The sequence below is a fragment of the Anarrhichthys ocellatus genome, unplaced genomic scaffold (assembly GCF_004355925.1).
Source record: "Anarrhichthys ocellatus isolate YVR2014 unplaced genomic scaffold, GSC_Weel_1.0 scaffold19, whole genome shotgun sequence".
Taxonomy (NCBI): domain Eukaryota; kingdom Metazoa; phylum Chordata; class Actinopteri; order Perciformes; family Anarhichadidae; genus Anarrhichthys; species Anarrhichthys ocellatus.
In genome coordinates, this window is record NW_022280049.1 from 2792979 (window position 1) to 2810969 (window position 17991).

General features: G+C 43.0%; 1 protein-coding gene across 1 annotated transcript in view; it reads right to left on the reverse strand.

Moving 5' to 3' along the window:
* Positions 1-17991, reverse strand: part of flt4 (fms related receptor tyrosine kinase 4) — a 40539-nt gene that overhangs the window by 2664 nt on the left and 19884 nt on the right. Inside the window, exons 6-29 of the mRNA XM_031857720.1 lie at positions 17138-17277; positions 16888-17059; positions 15803-15920; positions 15473-15657; positions 14804-14969; positions 12349-12484; positions 11654-11762; positions 10886-11248; positions 10215-10361; positions 9432-9563; positions 8753-8859; positions 7311-7446; positions 6719-6823; positions 6449-6562; positions 5787-5875; positions 5478-5637; positions 5289-5383; positions 3567-3689; positions 3367-3478; positions 3087-3186; positions 2740-2845; positions 2538-2662; positions 1264-1384; positions 1037-1122 (exon numbers count right to left, since the gene is read on the reverse strand). Of these exons, the coding sequence (XP_031713580.1) occupies positions 1037-1122; positions 1264-1384; positions 2538-2662; positions 2740-2845; positions 3087-3186; positions 3367-3478; positions 3567-3689; positions 5289-5383; positions 5478-5637; positions 5787-5875; positions 6449-6562; positions 6719-6823; positions 7311-7446; positions 8753-8859; positions 9432-9563; positions 10215-10361; positions 10886-11248; positions 11654-11762; positions 12349-12484; positions 14804-14969; positions 15473-15657; positions 15803-15920; positions 16888-17059; positions 17138-17277 (3247 nt within the window). The remainder of the gene's footprint in view (positions 1-1036; positions 1123-1263; positions 1385-2537; positions 2663-2739; positions 2846-3086; positions 3187-3366; positions 3479-3566; positions 3690-5288; positions 5384-5477; positions 5638-5786; positions 5876-6448; positions 6563-6718; positions 6824-7310; positions 7447-8752; positions 8860-9431; positions 9564-10214; positions 10362-10885; positions 11249-11653; positions 11763-12348; positions 12485-14803; positions 14970-15472; positions 15658-15802; positions 15921-16887; positions 17060-17137; positions 17278-17991) is intronic.

Genomic DNA, 17991 nt, shown 5'->3' on the forward strand with positions numbered 1-17991 from the left:
CTTATTTTCTCTAACATAGAGCTCCATTGTTGTCCAAAAACTATTAAAACACGTCACGGAGCCACATTGAGGTCACTGGGTGAACATGTGCACTGTAGTATGGTACCGTAAATACTCACACACTAAAAATAGTCCCCAACAAATACAACATTTTAGTTATGCTTGATAAAACCACGACAGTGCCTGATAGAGGAAGTTATTTAGCCTTTTTTTTTTTAATAAACTCATTTATTCTTGACTAATTATTTTTGTCTTCTGTTGGATTCAGTGGGAAAGTGAAAAACGCATTGTTTGTTTGGGTCTTTTCATGGGATTAGTTGACAATAACAAACATTTTGGACATTGTAAGCCCTATTCCATATGAGTAAGAATGAAAGCTATTTATCATACTCTTTTTTTTTTTTTTTTTTTGACTTAAGGTGTTTAAGACTAACCTGAGGTGGTAATAATGAAAGTTTATATCTTTCTGCTTGCTGGTAAGCTGTTATATCCAGACACTTTATATACAGTGTTGCACCACTCGTTCTTGCCGTCCTTGTCCATGTGGTACTAGATCTCGCTGTTTCATTGTTGAACAATGGAGCGGAGGGTTGGTGAAATCCTTGCGTCTGATTGGCCTTTCTTGTTCTGAGTGCACCTGTGATTAATCCTGAAATCACGTCAGAGCGGCTCTTAAAAGGTTTCTGCGACACCTTTGCTGTAAGTAGGAGTGAGTTGCTGGATAAATGTGTCTCATTCTTCCCGTTTAGCAAATCACTTTTTACTGCTTTTTTAGATCATTGTTGAGCCTACTTCTCAAAACTGTCAAATGACTCAGACTGTTCCTTACTCCTACTCACCCATGCTTAAATTAGCTCTGCTGATGCTTATGTCAATTGCAACTCTACTGTAGCTTCACTACATATTGGGCTGTGATTCTACAAGCCTGCTTTCTCATATTGACTCTGTACTGTGTCTAAATTCCTGGCTGTATATATCCTCTGCTTCTCTTTCAGTTTCAGGCGGGGGTATTGCTCAAAGCCTTCGTGTGGTTAACCTTTTTGAGACGGCGCCCCTGTGCTCGTGTTCAATTCTCTCGAATTCTTCGGAAGCCAGAACCATCCCGCTGTCTGTCTGGTTATCCTGGGAAGAGACACAGTGAGACATCATGTGAATATAAATGCCTTTGGTTGACCGCGCTGCTATGTCTGCAACTATTTTTGGTCATTCATTAAATGTCACCAGTCACATTTTCAACAGTTGATAAGAAGATAATGAGCTTACTTGAGTAGCTTTCTGTGGCTGCATCCCCTGAGGAAACTCGTCAAATGTCTTCACTCTAGGCTGACATAATTTAGTGGGTCCCACAAACACACAGCCGGTAAAGGGCACGCAGTTATAATACCTGGTCAAGAGGTGCAGAAAGGATTATAAGATTAAAAGATGATGGAGCCTCTAAATGCCACAAGTCAGATAAGAAACGGTAACAAAAAAAAGAGCAGAATAAGTTGTATTCAATGAAAAAAATAGATTATATGTAGATATTTCTGTTATGAATAGGTTGTCAGCTGTGTGACATGATGATACATCTTCAACCAACAAAATGATCTTGTCCGCAAGTTGAATAGGAAATCATTTGATTTCAAATACCCGTCTCTTTTCCGTAGGCTCAATGTCTTGACAGGCTGGCAGCGTGTGTCACGTCAATAACAAGATGTGGAAAAAAAGCTTTAAACGTTACTTTTTCTCCGAGTTTTGCCATAGCGGCTTGTAAAAGTTACTTTAAACTTTACAAGGACAATCTCAACACGAGGGACATTTACTAGCTTTACTAATGTAGTAGCTGGATGTTGTGTGAGACTATTTTCTGCTGTTAAATAAACTGCTGTTTCCGAGGTCAAGAATTCACTTTGAATTCCATTAAAGATTCACCGTTTCCGTGCCTCAGGCAGCAGCCGTAACCGGAGGCATTATGTTTTTGGGGTTTTCCCTCATTCCGTACATCCATCTCATTCTACACACAAAAATCTGAATTTCTTCAAATTTGGCACAAAAGTCTACTTGCACTCAAGAAATAACTGATCGGAATTTGGTGGTCAAAGATCACTGTGACCTTGCAAAACACATTTTTGGCCATAACTCAATAATTCATACACTACAACAATTTCAAAGGAATGTCTACGAGGATGAAAGGATGAAAAGGATGAAGTGTTGACATTTTGGACAGACGTGGATGTAAACTGCCTACTTGACTGGTTGGCAGAGGCATACAACCTTAAGGCAGTAATTCAAGTTTTCAATGAAGTGAGCAAGTCCAAGTTTAGATTTCATGCGGCTGTTTAAGCCCACGAAAACCTGAAACAATTCTCTATAACATTAAATATGTATGTGCATGCAAGTTCATGACATGACCTTCAGCATCCAACCAGTGAGAAGAGCTCAGACAAAAACACAACATCTCCGACGTGAGATGACTTGGTGTGTTCAAGTAGAACCACGTTGCTCATAGGAAAAATCTTTTCGCCTTTACGGAATACAGGATGAACATGTATTAGTACCTGGCGGGCAGAGTGTTGCCGACCAGTCTCAGTTCCTCCTCAGACGGAGGGCGTGAGGACGCCTGCGAGAAGCCATCATCCTCTGAGCTTTGTGAGTGGTTCAAAGGTATGTAGTCCTTCCCATCCTGAAGGGTAAACGGAAAAGATTTAAGGATTCAAGACCTGAAAACTAGAATTAATGTCTCTCCGGCAATGAACTCACAGGTAGGCTGTTGTCCTGCAGCAGGTCTCCCAGGATCTGCATCAGGTTAGGGAAGGTTGGTCTTTCTTTGGGCTCACCGTGCCAGCAGGCCAGCATGATGCCGTATCTACCAGCAGAGAGCAGCACCATCACAGCAAGAACACTGAGGTCATCAACTTCCCTGACACACTAATATAGCTGCAAATCTGACCCTATAGCCTCTCCTACACATACAAGTTAGCCAAAGTTATGATTTTTACGAGTATATTCTCATTTGCCTTTGGGATTGGCTCTAGCGATTAAAAGGACTATAACTCTTATTTGACAGCAAAAGATGAGAGAAAGAATAAATCAAAGTCTCTGCTTACATTTCGGGGGAGGCAGTCTCCGGTGACCTCATCCGCACGCCATCTTTCAATCGTTTGCAAAAGTCTTCGTCAATCTGTACTCCCGGGTACGGAGAAGCACCTGAGGGAGGATTAAAAGATTGTTTGTTTGAATAAAATTGGTTTAAATAAAACTAATTAAAAAAGGACCTAATTGCTTTGGCAAGAACAGAGATCGATACACTTACAGACTGATGTAGGAGATTGTATTGAAACCGTTTGATTTTTATCCAAATAAATTATAATAAATTAGTGTCTTTACCCAGTGAGAAGATTTCCCAGAGGAGAACTCCAAAAGACCACACGTCACTCTGGGTGGTGTACACTTTGTCAAAGATGCTCTCTGGAGCCATCCACTTTAGAGGCAGACGAGCCTGAGAGAACATATGGAGTTTAATATTTCATCACAGATGGATAATAAACCTGGAGCTCCAAAGTGTAGCAAGTGTGAGGATGCCGTACATTGCCTTTCCTGACGTAGTCGGGGTCTTTGTATATGTCTCTGGCCAGGCCGAAGTCACAGATCTTCACGATGTTGCTCTCTGACAGGAGAATGTTGCGGGCTGCCAGGTCTCTGTGGATACACTGCCGGTACACACACACACAACCACACATACATCACAAACCTGTGGTGTGCATGTGTGTGTCCCTGAATGTTTGTGCGAGAGTTTGCATGCATTGATTCCACCTTATTTTCTCTGATGAGTGAATTACAGATATGATTTGAAGACAGAAAATAGCATTTTCTCAATAATCTGTTGCCTTATAACCTGTGTGTGTGTGTGTGTGTGTGTTTGTGTGTGTGTGTGTACGTATGCGAGCGTCTCTGTCCCAGTTTGTAACTGGGACTGGACTATGTCTCGGCCAGGCAGAGCTCTGTGGAGTCACTGCAGGAGATCCAACGCTGTCAAGTAAACGTGCCTTTTGGGGCACGACAGTGAGTCATTTAAAGACAGACATTGTGCTTAGATTCTGGTCAGACTGTTGATATTCATTATAAATTAGTCTCTTTTGTTGACACCATTTAAATTACATTATTCACCCGATTACCAGAAGCTTCATACGCGATCAGCTCACCAACAAATAGGACCAATCCCGAAAGAAAAACAAATTGGTTTCATTTATCATTTACCGTTTTAACCAGATTTGATTTTGTTTGTAATATAATTGAATTCAAGTTATTTTTTATTCCAAAAATTATATATTTTGAATCTTATTTTGTAATCTCATTTAATCTCATCCAGTCTAACTCCTTTCCTTTCTGTACTGATTACTATTGATTTCACATTAACTGACAGTGACTGTTCACCTGACAACCAATCACTTTCAATTCAGGGACATGACGCGTCCATGGAGACGGAGGTCAACCCGTCGCTTCTCTTAGCTCAGGAGCTCTAAGAGGACCCTCGTAACACAACATATAATCTATGTAACATAATATTTAACATACTTTGACATGTTGAATGGGGCAATAATGCATAATCAATGCATTTTATTTTAAAATAGCATGTGAGCTTTTGAATGCAGGACATTTACTTGTAAGAGAGTATTTGTTTTATCTTGCAGTATTACTACTTTTATTAAGGTAAAGGATCTAAATATTTACTTCACCACTGCCTGAATCAGTCCTCAGCTGTGTACCAAAGCCATATCACATGATCACTGTATACAATATAGACATTTTCATGGTATACTGTGAAGGGAGTTCAACATAGCAAAGTGTATGTATTTGAATGCATTTGGGGCAAAGGACATCAAACTGTGACTTTGGTACGTCACTGCCAAATAGACGGCAAAGAGCAAGCAACATGCTTTTCCAAAGGTACGTAGCTCATCTTTTGTTCCCCCGTTAACCATTCACAATCTGTCTTAATGTTCTGCAGCTGTGAGTAGTTTCTTAATGGTGCATTATTGGTTAGCGTGTTCATCAACAGCACATGCAAACAAGTATGGAGTACATTTGATTTCCTTATTCTATGCTCCTCTTGAACACACGGCAGACTGTACATTAGCTTTAATATGCAGCATGAGATCGTGGCATTGCTCTAGTTATCGGTCACGTGGTTCATTAACACAAAGGACAGACAAGCTGAATGATCCAGGCTACAACCTAATGCCTGAGCCCAACCTCTGCTGACATTTCCCCACAGCTCATTCACTAAATTAAAGCCTTTGACAATTAACCTTTCTGGAGGCCAGGAACTCCATCCCACGAGCCACCTGGAAACTGTAGCAGATTAGATCTTCTATCGTCAGAGGAGTTTTCCACAAGTCCTCCACTGGAGAGAGAAGATGAGAGAGAGATCGGTCACGGAAAGAAAAAAAAGAAAGAGAAATTAAATAATCTGCCTTTGTGAATTAAAGCAGACTCACTTTTCTCCCCTGCGGGATTCTCACTGGGCATGTTGGATGACTGACTCTGAGGACTGGTGAGCGGGGAGGAGCGGGGAGGGGGCGGGTGGAGAGCTCTTTGGTCCATTTGACCCGCCTCAATCATCCGTCTCACCTGGCTCTGAGTTTTAGGAGAGCGATCCTGAGTGGGGAAACAGTTCAATGCATCACCTCCATATAGAGGAAATATAGGCTCAACCAAAGAAAAGAAGATTCTCTCTGCGGCCATATTATCGCAGCAGAACAAACAAATAGAGAACGGTAGGCAGTGCTTCAGTGTGTTTTGGATACCCTGTACGGGAGGAAGAACTCTCTCTTTGCTCGTAGGAAGTTAGACAGATTCCCATACTTGCAGTATTCCACTATCACCATCAGTGGACCTGTTGATACAGACACTTTAATTGTCAGCTTTTATCATGAGAGTACGGTGTGATAAAAAGGCTACGAATATTTCAACACATTTTACATTTTTTTGTTACTTGATAAGTCATTAAAAATCTCTACTTTTTCACACCACCTAGGATTAGCTGAACAGTTAAATTGCTGCTTTTGTTTAGGGTACACAGGGTTAAACAATTCCAGATGTGAGCTCCACAAAAATGTGCTCTACAGGTCAAAATGATGTACTGACACAAAATTAGGGGTGTCAAAGAAAAAGAGAGGCAGCTGTTTGTTTTTATCAGTTTGTTTGCTTGAAAAAGAAACATGTTGGTGGAAGCTGCAGAGGGTGGACAAAATAATGTTAACACTCGTAAAAAAAAGGGATTTTACTAATTAGGACAAACAACAGAGCTGAACATAGATCCAAAATGAGGTGTTCTACCTGAATTCCAATTTAATATTCCAAAGGAAACGGTCTTCAAAATCATGACAATTCAATTTTTCATGAGACGTCACTGTTACATAATTGTTGATATATACAACATTTTCATCGTAATACATGTAAATCTCACCATTTGGTTTGGTGCAGGCTCCTAACAGGTTCACTACATTCAGATGGTTACCAATGTGAATCAGTATCTTTAACTCGGACATCAAGGCCTTGTGCTCACTGGCTGTGGATCCGTCTGAAACACACACACAAAGTCGAACATTATGCATAAAATACATCTTGTTTTTTATTGTTGTATTGTTTATCTACCAGGTTATATATATATACGTATATATATATATACCAGGTAACTCTGTGCATCAGTGACTTCATACACAGAGACAAATCTCACCCTTCAGCATCTTGACAGCCACTGTGTCCAAACTGTTGCTCTTGCTGATGCTGTAGATTGTTGCCTCAATTACTTTTCCAAAGGCACCGTGTCCCAAAACCTTTCCTATGTCAGGAGAAACCACAGAATATGTATGTTCACTGATCTATGCCGACTTCGGTTTTGTCTCATTGGAATACAAAAACAGTTGCGGTCGGGAGCATTTGCAAAATGTAAATGCATCTGGCGTCCATATACACAAGGGGGGGGGGGGACTTAAAATCTCAATTGCAGCATTTGGAAACATGTTCCCATGATTTGGGAACTGTCGTGGAACAGATGCGTTTCCTCAGGGCATTTTCAAAAGCCGCACTGGGAATGAGCGCATATTTAACATTAGCACTTTACTTGGCAGCACTTTGCCCGGCTGGCTGCGATCCAATCTCATGCCATTAAGGATTCTGGAAATGGAAACGTAATTCGGTTTCATCCATCCATCTATTTGCTCTCATCCCCGCCTGCATACTTCCTCGCAACCCCCCCCTCGCTCCCATTCACTCGTTTATCCCAACAGCCATTCGTCCTTTTCTCCCACCCTTCCCCGGCTGCTCACCCAGTCGCAGTTTGTCTCTGGAGACTTCCCACTGCGAGGAGTCGTAGGGCAGGTATTCACACTGCTCATCCAGAGGCACCTCCCCCGGGTCCATAATGATAGACAGATAGCCCGTCTTTATGTCTGCCGGGTTAACCTGAATGAACCGGGGAGACAAAGAGCTCATGACAACAACAATGACTGCAGTGTGCATTGAACATGTAACTCTGGCAGCTGTGATGTTTTCCCTTCAGTCTTCTAAGATACGGGAACATTTCTATCATACTTAGGATGATACGACCGTTTTTCATCACATTAAATCAATCAAAAGTGATAAGCCGGGGCAAAGCTGATTGTTTTTATACCTACTGAAAAGTCAATTGACAATTGAAAATCATTACAGCAACGGTAACCATTTTACAATTGATGGCTTGCAGGGCCAGCTGCTGGCATAGGCAGTGTAGGCATAATGATGACTCTGTGTCGTTAAACACCTGTAGCAAGAATATAAGCCTTAGGCCTACATCTCCAGTTTTTTTTACCTTCATTAACTATTTAATTTCACACTTGTTTCAAGTTTATACAGTGAGATTATTCATGTGACGTACAAAGGGGAGCCAAATCCGAAATGGCTTGTTGAATCATGTTTTCTGATCCAGGCTCCCCACAAAAAACTAACTGGGTTGTCTGACAGCACAGTTTTTAAGTTGGCAGGCACTCCAGATACCCAAATGTATGTAAAGCACTGAAATAGTGAGTTATTTTATGATATATCCCCTTTAAATGACCATTTAAATGACCATTTCATACTGCTGCAGTGTGACATTAAAAACATTTAACACAGGTTGACTTTTGTTATGACATAATCACAGGAAATGCAATGTGTTTGTCCGTGAGCTTGAAACGTTCCTCTAAAATGTGTCGACACAACATGACAACTGTGCTGACACACAGACTCATGCTGTCTGTGCAGCATAAAATCAGATCACAGTTGCTCACAGAATGATGACGAAAGGCCAAGTATTGCCTGAGTAAATTAGTTAACTGGCACAAGTGAACAAGGGGGAAGAGACAAAAAGATAGAGGTGCTGTAAGAAAGAGGGGAGGAAACGAATCATCTCTGCATAACAAGCCTTCTCTTAATTACTTGTTAATGACAGCACCACACTGTGAATTTGCTGCAGAGCCGCTGTGTGAGCCAAACTAATAAGTGACCAAGTGAGTAAAAATAAAAAAAGCAACTTGGGCCTCATTATAGATGTGCATTGACTAATTGGACTTGCTCCCAGCAGATATCAGTAACTCAGCGGGTGAACTGCAGACTCTCTTGAAGATCAAACAGGTTGCGCTCAAACGCCGACAGACATGTTGTGGGTCAGAGGTTAAGTTACGGTCTGTCAGTCTTTCTTACAAACCCCACGGACACAAACACAGACACACGGTGAAAAGTGGCGCCCTCTGACCCGCTTTGCGTTGCAGAAGATTAGGATGAGCAATGCCCAGAAGAAAATTGCAATGACTCCCGTCCCGATGAGGATTACGATCTCCACATTGGCCTTGTCACTTGAACCTTGATAGAAAGAAAGAAAGAAAGTCACGCCTGGATGCAAAATGTTTTATCTGAAACCACTTTATCAACTCACAGGTCTTTATTTAGTCTCTCTTTGATTACATCACTCCTTACCAACTGCAGGGGGTGCTATATTACAAACTACTGATCCTTCTTGCAAGAGCCTTACTTTGAAATATTTAGGTTACATCAATGTGTTAAACAGTCATTTAATTTCATCAAGAGACCACTTCCAGCAAACCCATTAAATTATTTATAGTATGAAATGTCCCAGCAGTCAACGCCTTTGATTTTGACTGTGGAGAGCTATACACAACAAAAGCACAAAAACTACAGCTGCAGAGAAAAGTGTGAGCGGTGAATGACTAAAATACTGACATGTACATTTTGTGTGTGAAGATGTGAACTCGAGGGCAACTGTGATTTCAGGCCTGAGTGCTCTCGAGAAGAAGGCATGTCAGCGGTGAGTGTGTGTGAGTGGATTCAGGTGTCTTTGGGATCGCATGAAGTGGCCTTTTTTTCTGTATGTGTGTGGGGGTATGTGGGGGTGTGTGTGTGTGTGGCTGACTCACCGATGACCTGGACGGCGGCTGAGGAGTGGACACAACCGCCCTGGTTGCAGGCGGTGCAGGTGTAAAGACCGGCATCCTCCTCTGTAACCCGCTGGATACTCAGCGTGCGGTTTGAGTCCTCCAGCTGGATCCCTGAACAGCGACACACACACACACACACACACATCGGCTCACTTCATCGCTCCACTTCCCCTCTCACATCATAAACCCAGCAACTTTTTCAACAACATTTCTTGAACTCTTGTCACACCTCTGCGCTTCGATCTATTATGCTCATTTATAATCACATCGCCCTGTGAGGCGAGCCACATGTCCCAGCAGCCCCTTTGAGTGAACCCAGAGCATCGGCTGTCACTCAGACACCATATTGCTCCCCCCCCCCCCCATCTCCCTCAGATGTGAAGAAGAAATGCAGGCTGAGAAAGCTAATGAGCCGTGTCCATCGGCCTGCAGGGTTTCACAACTGTGTGTGTATATGTGCAGTGAACACATCGGTATTCGCCAGTATTCTTGTCACTGGCTCTGTTTGACAAATTTGTTCTACAGTGCCAGTGGGTGTGTGGATGGGCTCTGGTGGGCGGTTGTGTATCTGTGAGTAAATATTAACAAACCGTATTGTTCCTGCTCTTTTAGCTAATGTGAAGCCGGAACGTGATTCCCCTGAACAGAGCATAGACTGTCATAAGATACGAGTCCTGCTAAATTAAGATCTAGAGGGGCAGACCTTATGTGTAACACTGTTGTGTAAATGCGTGCATCACTCGTGGAGGTGTGTTCAGGCACCTGACATTTGGTGGAGAGGCTGGTTGTCTTTGAACCAGGAGAGGAGGGGTAGAGGTCTGCCCTCTGCGTCGCACTCCATCCGCAGAGACTCGGTCACATTCACCGTCTGGTTGGTGAGGCTGAGCTTGTACCGAGGTGCCTCTGGGGCTTTGGAGAGAGAGAGAGAGAGAGAGAGAGAGAGAGAGAGAGAGAGAGAGAGAAGGACAGGGAAAAGGGAAATTAACATACTCCACCCATGGGAACAGTGCAAAACAAGGAGTGTCAATGTACAACGGGTCTTGTAGCAATGTATGTAAAAAGGGCAAATGTCAAAAAATCCCATTACAATGTACATCTATCCTCCGGGGCGCTGATGCAAGTTTACAGCACACAATGACGCAGGAATTTGTTTGTGCATTTCAGCCCTGCAGCGTCTCAGCTCTGTTTTCTGTCGATGCGGTGCAAACACCGGGTACTCTCTCCATTACGTTTGGATGTTGGTCTCAGGCTGCGTGGGTTTTGTGAGTGTGCGTATTTTGAAGCCCTTCAGCATCTCAGCTTCACTGTGTGTGTTTCGGCCGCCAGAAGTTGAGCTTTTCTCTATAATTAGCTGTGGTTGAGAGAGACTACTCTCTACGCAGGGCGATGTGTGCACGACTGTGTCTGGAGTATTCATCTCTCTTATCTCTCACCTTTCACAGAGATGTATCTGAACAGGCACTGTTTCTCCCCACTGCGCCTGCTCTGAGCCTCACACACATAATGACCCTCATCCCTCATCAGCTGCACGGAGGGGATGGTGAAGTCGAGGACCCAGCTGTTGGAGGCTTCCTGGAAGGAGAGCTGGCCGTCAAGGGTGTATGCGTAGAGGTGCACGCTCCTGCAGTCAAGCTCCTGGTGCTTGCCCTGCTCATCCTGCAAGGCCTTGGGGTCAATGCGGTACCACTGCAGCTGCTCGTAGGTGTAATTGTCAGCGCTGCAGGACAAGGACACTTTCTCCTGCTCCAGGGGATTATCCAGGGGCTGCACGTCCACACTGAACCCCTCAGGGATGGCTTTAAAGATAAAGAGAGGGGCAGGTGGAGTGGTTAGGTAACCTAACAAGACAGAGCTAATGCACTGGACATGAATGAAACTTATTTCTTATTGGTTGGTTTATCAAAACTACAACATTTTCTTACTTAAATCCTGTTGCTCCCCTTTGGCTTTTATCAGGGGGACACATTCAATAATCCATCCATGTAGAAAGAAATTCTGAATTGTTCAATGTAATTTCTACAAATTCTATTCACCTCTTTTCTATTGAACCTCAGATATCTCAACACCTCGAGCCACAATTATCTGCACGGCTACATAACACGAGAGGGGATTTTGGCAGAACAGACCCTTTAATTAGTCATCATACGTCTTGTGTTCTTTTGTTGGCAAATGCAGGGTGAAATCTGACCCGACATACTTACTGGTTACATAGAAGTAGATCAGCCGCTCATCTTTGCCGACTTTGTTTTCAGCAGTACACTTGTACATGACAGAAACACTGGCGTTGCCAATCTGAAGCCTGCTCACTATCTGTGGGGTAAGAAAAGGTGCACGAGGCTTTAATTCATCTGGAAGAAACGCGCATACTCTAAAAGCAAGTGCAATCTGCTGTCTTCGTAATTCGCTGTGACCACACACAAGCGAAATGTTGTTTCCGACAGGTCAACAGGAAGCAAACCCACTCAGGTGTGACTGAAAAATTCCAGGAGTTTGCACGTGTGCGTTTTCTGTTTTCCTCTTATGGGTGTGGTTTACAAATGTACTGGCATGTGTATGTGCACAAGCGCCCCTTGCATGCGTGTCTGGGTTTTGCTTATGACCGGTCCTAACAGGAAGTCTGCAGAGGAAGACTGTTCTAAATATTTCTACTGTGGAAATGGTTTGTAATTGACAAATTTTGTTATGGAATTCAGAATATGGGACGCTTACATAAAAACATCACGGTCCACTTATATAAATGTCTTCTTCTCTGGGCTATGTCCTAATCATAGTCATTCTTTTACGGAAATTTCATTCATATCAACAATCATGTCATTGTATTGTAATATCGGGATTTGTTTTAAAGATTCATGAATAAGTGGGCTTTGGCAGTCATAATCAAAAAGCTGTGATGAACCTTTTGTCGGCCATCCACCACTTCGACCGACGTGTCAATGGACTCGATTTCATTCATGGCGTTTTCCAAATGAATGTCCTGCCAGTTCTGACAGTCTGCGATCCCGTCACTCCGGCCCCTCCTGTCTCGCCGGACCCTGTATAGAAACACAGATACATTCATGACGTCTCCCCTCATTGACATGCGTAGCAGAGAGTGGGCACCTGAGGTTTTACGAGATGTTATCAGATGTTTTTTTGTTATTTTTCACGCACTGGCTTGCATTTTAGATTCGAACATGAGCTTGCAAACCCAAAGCCAAGGTAATAATGCTGTGTCCTGCAACTAATGGAAAAACTATGGTATCAATTTCTCTTATGAAGATCCATAGTGTGAACATCATGGCAGAACTAATGAAACATGAACTGGAATTTTGTTTTGCATTTTCTCCTAAAGGCAACACTCAAATATTAGCAGATGGTAATCAGGGTCAATTCCATTTTACAAAAACATAAAATATATATATATATATTATTACATATATGCACAAATCAATTATTTGTAAAATTTGTGGATGATCAAACCTGTTTTGATTCCCTCAGAATATGTTATTGTCAACAAACTGCTGGTTATGACACAACACAACACACACACACACACACACACACACACACACACACACACACACACATACACATGCTTGTTTTTGTCACTTGGAAGAACATTGCATTGATTTACATTCATTTCCTGGAGACTTTCCCAAACCTTAACCATAACCACTAACTAGTCTTCTGTTTGGGGGAAATTTGAGGGTTTGGTGACACAAAAAGGAGTTTAATTCTTCAACTGCACACATATTGAACGCATTTTTTTTATTTTTTATAGAGACTGATATCTTTTATCCATGTGTGTGGCTGTAGGAATGGCAATGGGGATCAGAAGTATGTGCCGCTCCTTGCTAAGAAATAGTCCAGCACATAACCACATTGTGTGGTTTTACACTTTTGTGAACGGATTAAACAAACATCGTATGATGTGTTCATTAGTGAGCTTCAGATGTGCTGGAAGGCCAGGCTAGCTGTTTCCCTGTTTCCAGTCTTTATGATGGGCTCAGCTACCGTGTCCTGGCAGTAGCTTCATATTTATTGTACAGACATGAGAGTGATATTGTTCTACTCTTTTCAAGAAAATGAATGAGTGGATACGTGTATTTCCCAAAATATCAAATTATTCCTTTATCTAAAAATCAGTCTCTGTAATGTTACTAATGCAGACAAAGTGCTCATCATGTGAGACTGTCCAATCGTCCACTGTGCACTCATCATCTTGTGAGACTCTTCACTCATCCATTATCATTATCTTTTTTTTCTTTTCACCACTTATCCTGCTCAGGGCAGACATATATAGACAGACAACCATTTACGGCAATTTAGAGTCATCAATCAACCTAAGCTGCATGTCTTTGGACTGAGAAGGGAAGCCGGAGAGAACCCACGCTGACACGGGATGAACACGCAAACTCCACACAGAAGGCCCGTCTAGCCATGGAATCAAACACCAACATGCCGCCCCTGTCCACCTGTATGGAAGTCATTTCTCAAGCTTTGCAGAGAATGTCACTCAAAACAACTAAGGTGAATTCAGTATGGGACACTTCAGCATGCAGGTGGACTTACATGTGAATCAAATTTGCTCTATTCTTAAATTGGATACCAAATACAGAAAAGGAAATTCAATTATTTCTGCACGCACCAGAAAAGGTCAACATAGCCATGCCTCAGTTGGCGCCCATGAAATGTCACGTGAGATGTACATGAGACAAAAAATTATCTGGACATCTGGAGCCAAAGTTGAGCTCAACCTGCCACTGCTGTGTGTTTCTGATTGTACACTCTGTTGCATGCTCACATGGAAAGGTCAAGAGAACAGCAATAACTTCAAATGTTAAGCCTTGGATGGAAATGGAGGCAAGTGAATATTAAAGGGATATTATGCAGTAGCGGCCAGGCGATGCCTGATAATAAGTGTGTAGGTGTGTGTGTCAGTGTTACATGTGCATTTGGGTTTGTGTTTTCCGCTGTATGTCAGAAAGTGAGTCAGCAATGTGAGAGCTGAACCATGGCGGCTCCACGTGGCGGAAGAAGCAGACTGGATATTGAACAGACACTTTCTTTTCGTCCTCTCTTTCCTCTGTTTACTTCTACTCCACCTTCCTCTTCATCTCTGCTCCTCTCATCCACCTCCACATTTCTTTCCCCGTCGCCTCTTTCTTCATCATCTCCTCCCTCTCTTCTTCAATCAGAGCCAGTGGATAATTTCCCACTGACCTCTTCCTCTTATTTGGTCTTCTCATAACGTTTCATGCACCGCATCCCACTCCTCCCTTCTTTTCAATCCCGTTCAATCAAACCCTATCTGCTCCCACACTGGTTACACAGAGTCAGTCCCGTGTGTGAGTTTGTGTGGTTTTTCTTACAGTCTGCTCCGGGTGCTGTTGAGGACACACGGGCCCCAGGGCCTCCACTGCCAGCTGACATTGGGGGCGGGCAAACCATAGGCGGTGCACGTCAGCGTCTGGCTACTGTCACTGGGGTAAGGACTGGACGGATCTGCCACTTCTTTCTCATGGATCTGTGGGGGAACTGGGTCAGAGGAGAGCCAATCAATCACTCCCTTCAGTCAGACATAATATCTAGGGGCCCAGACCTGCCAGTGTTTGTTAATTGGGCAGAACAAGGAAACACCCTGGACTAGTTGCCAGTCACAGGACTAATGCATATAGAGAGAAAGCCACCCTCATACTCCTCATACACAGCTATGAGAGGAAGATAAAACATGACTAGTACACCACCAGGCCACTAGAAAACAGAGAAGATACAAACTTAACACATAAATGCACTTAGGGGTGATTCCAGTCTCCACTTCTGCTTCAACCGGTACGATGACATCAGAATGTGGTGCAAACTTTAAGCAGACACAAGTCTTAAAACCATATATGTATTTTCTATATACCCTTTGTGAACACAGAGGAACAAGTAAACCTCTCGTGTTTTGTGGCATTTAACTGTTGCACATCCACTGTTTTTTACACCAAACATCTGGCGTGATCTCCACTGAGGGCTACGCAGACTGACAGTCTAGTTACCGTTGACCACAAGCGTAATGTTGAGCCTCCTCTCCAGCGCGGCGGCACTGTTCCTCAGCACCACCGCGTACAGCCCAGAATCCTCCTGACAGACATCCTTAATCTCCAAAGCATGGTTAAGGTGCATCCTCATCCTTTTCATCCTGAACTCTGGGCGCTGGTTTATCAGCTTTCCATCTTTATACCTGGACACAAAGCACAGCTGCTACATTACAGGATACGCTCCAGCTGAGGTGCTCTGCCTCTAAACGAATCTGTAAACCTAAAGCCTAGTTATGCATTTGGAAATTACCCATCAAACTTAATGAATACACCAGAGTCTCATCTCACCATTGTGTTTCGGGTGTGGGGAAGGCAGACACATTCACTTGTAATTTGAACGACTTCTGGCCGGTAGTTACCTCCACCACTTGTCCATTTCTGTAGTTGAGGCTAATAAATGGCTTTTCTGTAAAAGAGAAATTCACATATTTACAGTCTGAGTCTCAAAGCCCAAACAATCCACCAAAAATCTTCTGAGCATCAAAGACTCGCCCCCTGTAGGCTTAAGACTTGAAATGTCCAAAGAAACTTCTCAAATCACTCCGCTGTTTATCCATCGGCATCTTCACTTTATTGCTTTGCCAATTAATTGCTAAATACACAAGGAGAGGTTTGAGAAATCTCTGGATATTTCAACACATTTTCTTGCTGTGACTCTGGGTCACCATTGGAATCAGAGCCACTAAATATTTGAGTATTCCTTCTAAAGCAAGACTATATCATTTTTAGAGGATATAAATTGTTAATTCGTCTCCTATGTAATTTATAAGTGATAAAACACCCCTGCTCAGTTCAGCACCCTCAGGCAGATTTCCCAGTAGAGCCTTTCTTGGCCCGATATGACAAGTAGCTTACGGTGGCTAATGTAAGCTAAGCTTGGTAGCAAAGTAAAGCTACATTGATATCGCTCTATAATGGAGTTGGCGGCTTACTTTTACACTGTACTTTACACTACATGTTAGCTTTTACTAGCATCCCGTTAATTGAAAGTTACATAGACATGATTTGTTTTTTGCCATGCTAGCAGTTTGTTCAAGACTGAATCTTCTCTATGAATATTATCTATTGGATAAATTACCAATTATTTGGTTCAGACATTCGTGTGCCCCTCAGGAAACATGTTGGTGATACCTTATCTTTTTATTTAACACTATTAGCTAATGTTAGCATGCTAATACGCTTAACTAAGATGGTGAACATGGTAAACATTTCACCTGCTTAAAATCATTATGTTAGCATCTCGTTAACATAGATTTAGTCTTGGTATTATGTACAGATACTCACAATTAATGTGATATTTAGGCTAACATTTTTTTGAACAAGAGGAAGGCCACGCAGTAAACTGCACTGTTCTGAGCCATTTCTCTGCTTACCATAAACTATGACCTGTGTTTGTTGGGTTTGTGTTGTGTCCGTGGTGGTGAGGTTGCAGCTGTACGGGCCAGTGTCTGTGACGTTGACACTGTGGATGGTCAGGATGCTAACAGCCTCTGTGGCGTGAGACAGAGCTTCACGATGGGGCTGAGTGTCCTCCCAACTGTTGGGCTAGTGAGGAGAAATGAAACTCAGGTTTTCATTTACTGGTGCGTTTCAACGTGCGACCAACTGATGCTGATATGTTACCTGTTTGCGAGGGTAAGACCACTGAATGTCCACTCCAGTGTCAAACTCCACCAACGCTGTGCAGTTCAGGGTGAGGGCCTCCCCCACTATCAGCTCGACTGGGTCCTCAGGAAACAGCTTGAAATCGTAAATCTGACTTCCTGTATGGGAAAAGAGAAAAAGGTGGGAGGTAGAAACAGAGGGACAGAGGGAGGGGAGACAGTGAGAGAGGTCATGGTGACACCGTCAGCAGTTTTCCCTTCCTCACAGGACCAGAGGAAATGACATTCCTTTGGACCAGAGGAGCCATCCTACTATTAAGATGGTTGTCACAAGCTCGCACTATTTTCATGCATGTGTCAAGACATACATCAGTGAAGGAAATTAAAGTGGAATACAGAGAAGCCTCAATTCAAGATAAGACAGAAAAAGCAAGAAAGCTTTGGACACTGGCCCAGTGTCTCTGATATCCTCTCTCTGCGGTCTCTGGAAACGACATGGGGTGTACAAAAAATAACATACGCTGGTGATGTCTGTGCAGCAGACTGTGATTGCCTGATTGTTTAAACGCTCCATTAGCGCTCGGAGTGAAGACTCGCTCTGGGTTTCTCTTCTGACTGATGCTGGCTGTTACTTTTGGCCCGGCAGCGGTGGGTATGGGTTTCCTTTCGCCCTCTAAAGTGAGAGGTGAATGATCTCACACAATATAGCAAAGAGCCTCTGGGTCCCTCAGTGTTCAGTTGCAACGAGTGGGAACCTCAACGTGCAATCTCTCCATCTTCGTTTCCTGCAATTTAATTATGCCTTCCTTCTCTTTTCTTTTCTTTTAATTCTGCTGGCATAACGGCACACCTCCCCGCATTAAAAAAGGGAGT